The sequence below is a fragment of the Melanerpes formicivorus genome, unplaced genomic scaffold, assembly GCF_026170545.1.
Source record: "Melanerpes formicivorus ecotype bairdi unplaced genomic scaffold, bMelFor1.0.p_v2 SCAF_75, whole genome shotgun sequence".
In the NCBI taxonomy this organism is placed as follows: Eukaryota; Metazoa; Chordata; class Aves; order Piciformes; family Picidae; genus Melanerpes; species Melanerpes formicivorus.
The window spans coordinates 2,975,438-2,985,435 of NW_027142427.1; the positions used below are offsets into that span (position 1 = coordinate 2,975,438).

The 9,998-nt window shown below is 46.4% G+C and overlaps 1 protein-coding gene across 2 annotated transcripts in view; it reads right to left on the reverse strand.

Annotated features, from left to right (window-relative positions):
* MSH4 (mutS homolog 4) overlaps positions 1-9,353 on the reverse strand; it is a 30,961-nt gene extending 21,608 nt beyond the window's left edge. The window contains exons 1-5 of one of the 2 annotated variants that reach the window (XM_068163858.1): positions 9,250-9,353; positions 8,565-8,729; positions 4,830-4,993; positions 1,853-1,963; positions 358-473 (exon numbers count right to left, since the gene is read on the reverse strand). In XM_068163858.1, coding sequence (XP_068019959.1) covers positions 358-473; positions 1,853-1,963; positions 4,830-4,993; positions 8,565-8,577 — 404 coding nt within the window. In that variant the 5' untranslated portion in view covers positions 8,578-8,729; positions 9,250-9,353. Of the gene's footprint in view, positions 1-357; positions 474-1,852; positions 1,964-4,829; positions 4,994-8,564; positions 8,730-9,249 lie in introns of those variants that run through there. The other variant, XM_068163857.1, reaches the window with a different exon arrangement.
* Between the last annotated feature and the right edge of the window lie 645 nt (positions 9,354-9,998).

Consider the following 9,998-nt stretch of genomic DNA (forward strand, 5'->3'; position numbering starts at 1 on the left):
ACTAAACAATGAAGACCCAGCTCACCAAGTAGCACTGCTTAAAACTGTTGGTACAAGGAAAACACACAGCTGAGCCCAGAAAGAAAGGCAACCACAGCTATGAGATTGTACCTTTTGGGGGAGAATGAAAAGGAGAAAGTGGAAAGCTGCAGAGAGGAGTGGGAATAGGGAAAAACCCCTAATTCTGTAACAGGCTTTCTATTTCAGTTTCTAGACATCAGAAACATTGGAGGCCAAACCGAAAGAACAGCTCTGTTATAATTTTCTAACTTCTGCAACAAGCCATAAACTTGGGTATGAAGTAAAAAGCTGTCAAAAACTTATCTGGATACAGCACACTTTTTTCCTCACACATACTTGGACTGAACCTCCATGAGAATGGTACCAAATTCAGATGCACACAGCTGTTCTATGTACTCCAAACCCTTTGTTTCATTGAAGTACTTTCTTTGGACAGTTGTAAAAGTCACATTCTGTGAAGATGTGGGGGAAAAAAAGTCAAATAGTTTTTTAAGTGACACAATTTTTCATCAGGCAGGGTTATCTATTTTTCAAGTGAGTGATAGGTGTTTCCAAGAAAAGCTACCAACCTCCTGTCTTTGTAGAAGTATTCATTACAATTTATTAGCACATACAAGCTGCACTACTCTCACTCATCTCTCCTCTCTGGTAGCAAGTACACAGAAAAAGGCTTCTACTGCTGTTTTGAGCAAATTATCACAGGCTTTTCTTGGATAGTTTTTCTTCCCAGGAACTAACCATGCCAAATTTCAGACTGGGTTTGGTTGAAATTAATGACTTTCCAGGAAGAGTTAATTTCATGCTAGCATCAATGCTGACATTCAAACAGTATCTTTCCCTTGGCACAGTTTAAGCCCAAGGGATCATCATCAGGCCTTCAACTGTATGTAAAGATCAGCAGGTCAAGGTAACTGAGAGTGTGATGAGTAAGTTATGCAAAAGGTGAGAAGTCAAGACATAGAAGTGAACTTGTGAAGCCATCAGCAGTGTATATATGGAAGCAACTGAAGCAGTAATTAACACAGCTCTTTTAAAAGTTCTGAGGCTTTCATACTTATAAATCACATATTCCAGTTCATCTCATCCTCTTCTGCACTGCCAGTGCTCTTTTTCTATTCTGTGATACATTAGCTTCATCTGTTTATCAGGTTTAGAGATCAAAGAAGCAGCAAAGGAAAATGCTTGATTTTCTTAATCTTTTAAGCTTTCCTGGATTCCATCATAGTATCATAGTATCATTCAGGGTTGGAAGGGACCACAAGGATCATCTAGTTCCAACCCCCCTGCCATGGGCAGGGACACCCCACACTACATAAGGCTGCCCAGAGCCTCATCCAGCCTGCTCTTAAACACCTCCAGGGATGGCACCCCAACCACCCTCCTGGACAACCCATTCCAGGGCTTCACCACTCTCATGGGGAAGAACTTCCTCCTCACATCCAGCCTGAATCTCCCCACCTCCAGCTTCATTCCATTCCCCCTAGTCCTATCACTGCCTGGTATCCTGAGAAGTCCCTCCCCAGCCTTCTTGTAGGCCCTCTTCAGATACTGGATTTGGTATTGCACCAACTCCTTCAATGCCACCAATTCAAAACTTTCAGGTTTCATCAGTAATATTCTTATCTCTGTAACTGTCAGGATCAGAACTAGTACAATTTGAGTTGCATTTAGATTATTCTTTACCGTGGTAAAATTAGGGCCTGAAAAAATCACAGAAAACAGAACATTTGACTGCATTCAAGTTTTCAGAAGTGGTGAAAAACTCTCACATCAGCAATCACATACAAGCCATCAAGAACTCTGAAATATGGAAGGAAATTTAAGAGCTTACCTTGAAATGTTCTGTTATCAGACTGAACAACTTTGTCGTGCTCCCCGCATCGCAGGCGGTATTTGACATTATTATTTCTAGGGGTGTTAAAATCTTGAGTTTAGTTATCACCTGAACAACAACAGCAACAAAAAAAAGGCACTTGAATGAATATCCACATGCAATCCAAAACATTTTTAGGAAATAATGCACTGGCAATACAGAATTATTGAATTCTCATATTTTATAATCACAGCTCCAGTCATGTAAAGAAAGAGCAAATTTTGCAGTGACTTCTACACCTTTAGATACAGATAGATAAATATATATGAAATTAAATTACAGTCAAAAAACATGATAAATATCTATTCCCTGCTATGTAAACACAGAAACATGCTTGTCTTTGAAGCAAGACAGCTAAGATGGGGATGACTTGTTCTCAACAGATGGCAGCTTTCTGGGTTTGCAGCTGAAAAGTTAACGGTGCTCTGGAAGACAAAGAAATGCAACAGGACTGAATATCAACAATCTCTTTGATTGACAACTTAGACTTTGCTCTGACCTCCTCTTAAAACATTTCTCTCAGTCTTATCTTTTCCAAGAAATAACTGCCATCTTCATGAACTCATGAAAATTAGTTAACCATTTCCATTGAAATAATCTGAAGTTTCCTTGCAAAATTATAGTCTTACAATTCCTTTGATTTCATGGGGCTCTCCCCCCTCCCCTGCCAGGTACAAGAAAGTAACTTCTTCATTTTCAAAACTTTGTCGCTGAAATCAGGACTCAAACTTCCTAATCCCATGAAATACAGCACTGAAGAGCAGTGTTTCCTTACCTCGATGCACCGAGGGCTCCTTCTCAAGGCAATGCTCCCTAGCAAGCATTTCCCATGGCAGTTTACATGGCAGTGTTACAAAGGCAGGCCCATCCAATGCAACCCCAGGCACAAATCCAGGCTGGGCAGGGACTGGCTGGAAAGCAGCCCTGAGGAGAGAGGCTTGGGGGTGCTGGTGGAAGAGAAGCTCAACAGGAGCTGTCCGTGTGCACTTGCAGCCCGGAAAACCAATCACATCCTGGGCTGCATAAAGAGAAATGTGGCCAGCAGGTCAAGGGAGGCAATTCTTCCCCTCTGCTCAGCTCTGGTGAGACCCCACCTGGAGGACTGCCTCCAGTTCTGGAGCCCCTATTACAAGAGGGATCTGGAGGTGCTGGAACATGTCCAGAGAAGGGCCACGAGGATGATCAGAGGGCTGGAGCGCCTCTCCTGTGAGGACAGACTGAAGGAGTTGGGGCTGTTCAGTCTGGAGAACAGAAGGCTCCGAGGTGACCTCATTGTGGCCTTCCCATATCTGAAGGAGGCCTACAGGAAGGCTGGGGAAGGACTTCTCAGGATCTCAGGCAGTGATAGGACTAGGGGGAATGGAATGAAGCTGGAGGTGGGAAGATTCAGGCTGGATGTGAGGAGGAAGTTCTTCCCCATGAGAGTGGTGAAGCCCTGGAATGGGTTGTCCAGGGAGGTGGTTGGGGCGCTGTCCCTGGGGGTGTTTAAGACCAGGGTGGATGAGGCTCTGGGCAGCCTGATGTAGTGTGGGGTGTCCCTGCCCATGGCAGGGGGGTTGGAACTAGATGATCCTTGTGGTCCCTTCTAACCCTGAAAAAAAATACTGTGATACTGTGCTGCCCAGGGAGGTGGTAGAGTCACTGTCCCTGGAGGTGTTCAAGAGGAGATTGGACGTGGCACTTGCTGCCATGGTCTAGTCATGGGGTCTGTGTTGATAGGTAGGACTCGATGATCCTCGAGGTCTCTTCCAACCTTAGTTATACTGTAATACTGTGATATATGATACTACACTATGAACCATGGCATCACCCTCCACAACCACAGCGTCTTTCTTATCTATCATTGGTGTACATGTCTGAAGTGCATAGGTGGTCTTTGAGCTGGCTGGCCTCTCCTATTTCAAGACAATGATATTCTCCACAACATCCCATGACCATCCCATGACAAATGGTAAAAAACATTCTCAAGACCAAAGAAACAAGAAAAAAAAAAAACACCCAAGGTGTTGCACTTGAAATACAGGCCTAGGGTAACAAAGAGAATTGTTATTCCTGTTGCCAGATGTTCAGCTGGATGTCTACATCTTCTCCTGCACCCACATGTTCAAGATGCACTTCTCATATTGCCTTTTAGTCCTATGTCTTACAGAAGTATTCTTGTAGCTGCCAGGTTCAGTATGCACTCAGGGGTGTTAAGACCAGGATAAACTGTAAAAGTAGTAATGATTTTAAAAGAATACATCAATTAGATGACATATTTTAGTGAATAGGTTTGATATGTGTTTAGGGGAATCAGTAGGTAAGACTTGAATATAATTAAAGTTAGATTTTTAATTCTTAGCATATTGTGAAGCTGCTACAAGCCCCATTATGCTTCTAGCATGTATGAGAACTGTTATATGAGATGTTTCATTAATGCTAGTGTTGCATAAACCAGGAAGAACACTGCCAATTAATGCAGAGAGCACAGTGCTGGCAGGCAGAACAGTTGGCTGCAAGTTGAGTGAATTTCATTTCTGAGTATTTAGGCAGCCACAGCAAGCCAGCCCTGCACTCACCCTTCCTTCCTTCCTTGCCCCACAAACACATTGGTGCTGTTCTGCTCTCAGGGGTCTTCTGCCTGATGTTCTTTGGGCAGTGCTTGACAAAAAGTCACTCACCCCCTCACCATTCAAACACACCACTGTCACAGCAAGGTTACTTTTCTTTGCAAAACATTCTTTCCTCTCCATGTAAAATCTGAGGCACAGCAAAGGAAATTAGTGGTCCTTTCCAACACTGCACGTCCTCTAGAACTTGTTACTTTCACCTCTGAGAAATTTCTTCTATAACCTAAACATTTAATTTCCCATTAGTCATAAGTTTGGTTTTTTTAAGAAAGAAAGTAATGCTAATTAGCCAGTAAAGGATACAGCAATTCAGTATGCAACAGTACCTTGGCATAAGTTGTATTGTCTGCAAACTGTGACAATATCACCTCAGGATTTTTTAAGTCAATGCTGGCCATTCCTACTTCACCTCTGGCAAGGCCTCTTCCTTCTACTACAGCCACAATAACTGATGCAACACTGTAAGCAGAGGTTGCAGATGAGGAGGTAACTGTAAAACAGTTGCATATGATCAATTACAAGCCACTACTTGACATTCACAAAACCAGGCTTTGACATTCCAAGTGAAATGTGTGTTTGCATTCCCATACCCATGGCAAGCCCCTTGAATTGACCAAACTTAACTAACATTTAAAAATCCTGGTTGTTGAACTCTTTACTTGACACATGGTGGTGGAGTCACCATCACTGGAAGTGTTTAAAGAGAGACTGGAGGAGGCACTTGGTGCCATGGTTTAGTTGATTAGATGGTGTTGGGTGGTAGGTTGGACTTGATGATCTCTAAGGTCTTTACCAACCTGGTTAATTCTGTATTCTATTCTATATGTCCTACACACAGGGTGCACTTTCTGAAGTGTGAATGCCAGGCTCTTAACTCTAAAAGACTGACTGAAGACTGATTGAATTCACTTAAGACTGTCAGAACTAATCACATTTCTGTAGCATGTGAAAACACAGTTTCTGAGTCACTCCATCTACCAAAGAACAAAAAAAATTAAGATGCTTAGTGTATGTCCAAAGGCACAGCCATGATTAAACATTTTAAATTCAGAGCGATGCACAGCTACTACCAGTTGCAAAGAGATATTGAAAGTTAATATTCCAGTGAAAGCACAACTCTTGTCAAGGTGGCTTAGACCTTGTCTAGCTAAGGGAAACAAAAGGGGTTTTTAAGTATAGATATAGAATTACTTTGATTTTACTCTAAACTTGAACTATTTGAAAATACATATGGACAGTACAGGAGGCAGATTGTTTTAAACAGAGTATTTTATTACCTAAAAATTGGTTTGACTTAAATCTTCCTGAATATTACAAACTAAACTCTGATTGTGAGCCTGCTGTTTGAACTGCAGCTGGGGACCTTGCACCTGAGCCAAATCTTTGATGCTGCACAAAACCCCGTCTGAACCTTCATTTATTTCACCTGTGTGCTGCAGGCCACAAGATGTCAGCAACAGCACTCACATAAAGTTTCACCTGTGGCCCGCTGAAAATGTAACTATTATTGTGAATCTTCCACTTGCCAGGCAGCAGCCTATCATAGTATCATTCAGGGTTAGAAGGGACCACAAGGATCATCTAGTTCCAACCCCCCTGCCACGGGCAGGGACACCCCACACTACATCAGGCCGGACAGAGCCTCATCCAGCCTGGGCTTAAACACCTCCAGGGACAGGGCCTCAACCACCTCCCTGGACAACCCATTCCAGGGCTTCACCACTCTCATGGTGAAGAACCTCCTCCTCACATCCAGCCTGAATCTCCCCACCTCCAGCTTCATTCCATTCCCCCTAGTCCTATCACTACCTGACATCCTGAGAAGTCCTTCCCCAGCCTTCCTGTAGGCCCCCTTCAGATACTGGAAGGCCACAATGAGGTCACCTCAGAGCCTTCTCTTCTGCAGACTGAACAGCCCCAACTCCTTAAGTCTGTCCTCATAGGAGAGGTGCTCCAGCCCTCTGATCATCCTCCTGGCCCTTCTCTGGACACCTTCCAGCACCTCCACATCCCTCTTGTAATAGGGGCTCCAGAACTGGACACAGTACTCCAGGTGGGGTCTCACCAGGGCTGAGTAGATGGGGAGGATCACCTCCCTCGACCTGCTAGCCACACTTCTCCTGCTGCAGCCCAGGATCTGATTGGCTTTGCGGGCTGCAAGTGCACACTGAGAGCTCCTGTTGAGCTTTTTGTCCACCAGCACCCCCAAGTCTCTCTCCTCAGGGCTACTTTCCAGCCAGTCACTGCCCAGCCTGTATTTGTGCCTGGGATTGCCTCGACCCAGATGCAGGACCCTGCCCTTGCTCTTATTGAATTTCATGAGGTTGGCTTGTGCCCACCTCTCCAGCGTGTCAAGGTCCCTCTGGATGGCCTCCCTTCCCTCCAGTGTGTCTGCTGCACCACACAGCTTGGTGTCATCAGCAAACTTGCTGATGTCAATATTAAGTTTTCCTTTAAAAGCAAATTAAAAGGTGAAGATAATAGTACCTTAGATTAGGTATGGTGATTACACACATTTTATTTGTCACACTAATAAATAAACAGTGACCAAGCAGTGCTCTTTAGAACAGGGTATTCCATGTATTCTGTCTTCAATACACACCAAGGAATATCACACACCAACAAGCAGGCATAAACAAATACGTAAGGTCTCACAGAAGAGACTTTTAAGATCATACAGTCCAACCATTAACCCAGCACTGCCAGGTCACCACTAAAGCAGCACCACATCTCCATGGCTTTGAAACCCCTCCAGGGATGGGGACCCCACCACTGTCCTGGGCAGCTGGGCCCAGGCCTTAACAACCCTCAGAGGGAAGAAATTGTTCCTCACGTTCAACCTAAGCCTCCCCTGGCACAACTTGAAGCTGTTTCCTCTTGTCCTTCCAGAATCAAGAAACTTGAGAATGGCATCACAGTATGTGATGAACAATGCATTAACAGCCAAAAAAAAACCCAACCCCTGGACATGAATGTGCATAAATCTGGGCCCTTTGGTCAGCACATAAGTCAACATCTCCACCAAAATAATTCAGTTCTGGACAATTTGAAAAAAATCTGAAGTCTAGCTACACAAATAATTCATATATGAATGCAAAGTAAGTGTCAAGAGGATCCAATACCAAAACATATGCTCAGTATTTAGAATCATAGAATCAGTAAGGCTGGAAAAGACCTCAAAGATCATCAAGTCCAACCTGTCACCCAAGACCTCATGACTAAACCATGGCACCAAGTGCCACATCCAATCCCCTCTTGAACACCTCCAGAGACGGTGACTCCACCACCTCCCTGGGCAGCACATTCCTAAGTGCTAACAACTCTCTCTGTGAAGAACTCTCTCCTCACCTTGAGCCTAAACTTTCCCTGGCACAGCTTGAGACTGTGTCCTCTTGTTCTGGTGCTGGTTGCCTGGGAGAAAAGACCAACCACTTCCTGGATACAACCACCTTCCAGGTAGTTGTAGAGAGCAATGAGGTCTCCCCTGAGCCTCCTCTTCTCCAGGCTAAACAATCCCAGCTCTCTCAGCCTCTCCTCATAGGGCTTGTGCTCAAGGCCTCTCCCCAGCCTCATTGCCCTTCTCTGGACAAGTTCAAGTGCCTCAATGTCCTTCTTAAACTGAGGGGCCCAGAACTGGACACAGGACTCAAGGTGTGGCCTAACCAGTGCTGAGTACAGGGGCACAATGACTTCCCTGCTCCTGCTGGCCACACCATTCCTGATGCAGGCCACAATGCCATTGGCCTTCTTAGCCACCTGGGCACACTGCTGGCTCATGTTCAGCCAGCTGTCAATCAGCATCCCCAGGTCCCTTTCTGTTTGGCAGCTCTCCAGCCACTCTGACCCCAGCCTGTAGCACTGCATGGGGCTACAGAGTACTCTTATTTGAGAAATTCTGAAATCACCCAGTGCCTCTTCCCCCCTGTGGGTGCATCTTTCATTGGCAGGCTGAATATAATTCAGTGTCCTACTGCACCACATCAGGAAAATAAAGTATGCTTAAATCAAATAAGGCCAGAAATCTAAGTAGGACTATTTTCTCTGAGAGCTGTTAATCTTACCTGAATACCCCATAAGAGGGGTATGGCTTCTGCAACCAGACCTGCTAGCAGAGAGGGGTGGTCTCGCTGTGTATGTGCTGCGCAAGCCTTGCACAGACGAGGAACTGGTGAGATTCAGTACGCTGGTGTTTTCTATGTAGGAACTTTTGTCCCCAAAATATGATTCTGAAGGAAGGAGGGGGAAAAAAAAAAGCACACAAAACCTTCTGAAAACAGACACATTGAATTGCATACAAGTGAAAAGATAAAAGAACTAATTCAAAGGCCAGGGACACCTTTCCCCCCTGCCCCCTTGGAAAATAAATCAACAAACCCACTTCAAAACCAACCAACCAACCAACCACAGAACCAAACCCCGTAACCTGTGGTTCAGGTCTCAGACAAAACATGGATTTGTGCTTCGATTTCAGGTTAGACCCCGGCAGAGAACTCAGACGCTGCTATCCAAAAAGCTTACAGAAAGAAAATTATAAAGATTCGCGTAAGTAAACGCGAGGAACGACAACGACTACCATTGCTCTAACGCGATGAATGAAAAGCGGGAGTCGCTAAACTGCGGGGATGCTGCCGCCCCCCTCCCCGTGGCACTGCGGCTTGGGACAGCTCTTTTGACGCCCAGCCCAAGCGAAGCGGGCAGCATAAACGGAAAGAATGAAGACCTAAAGGTGGCTGCGCCGCACCCTACCTCCTCGTCCCGAATCCTGGGGCTTCGCTCCGCTGCCACGGGCAAGGTGGCTGGGAGGGAGGCCTTCCCCGCTCGAGCTGCCCGGCCTCGCCCCGCCGCTGGAGCAGTCGCCGGTGCTGTCCGTTGTGCTGCGCGGCGTCTGCAGCAGCCCGAAGGCGTAGCGGGGCGTCCGCTCAGCTCGCCCGCACAAATTCGATGTGGAAGAGGCGCGGCCCGTGTAGGAGTCTGATGCATCCTCCTGCTCACGCGTGGCTGCCATCCTGTTTGCTATGAATATTGCCACCTTGCCCAGGGCAGGCACCGGGGAGTCCGGGGAGACGGGGAGACAGGGGGACGGGACCCAGCCACACCCGCCCGCCGCCAGCACCGCCCCTCGCAAAATGGCGGCACAGATCGCGCGCCGCGCCTGCCCCCCGCCCGCCGCCTCCCGCCCGCCTGTCCCCGGTCCCAGCGGCCCCGCTTCACCCCCTCCCTCCCGGCACTGAAGTGGCGGCAAGAGGGGTCTCATGCCCCCGGGCTGAAATGGGGAGCTGCTGTTACGGAAAATAACCGCCAAGCTGCAGCCGCTAGCACAGCTGCAAATGATACAACCCCATTTAGTTGCTGAGGCTGCACCAATTTCATTATAAATGACGGGACTGAGGTAGAATGTGGCTTTACAAAAGAAGATGCTCACAGGTGAAATTTAAGATAACAGGGAGAGGAGCAGGCTGGGAATCTCATCGGGTTGACCTTATCTTTGCTACCTG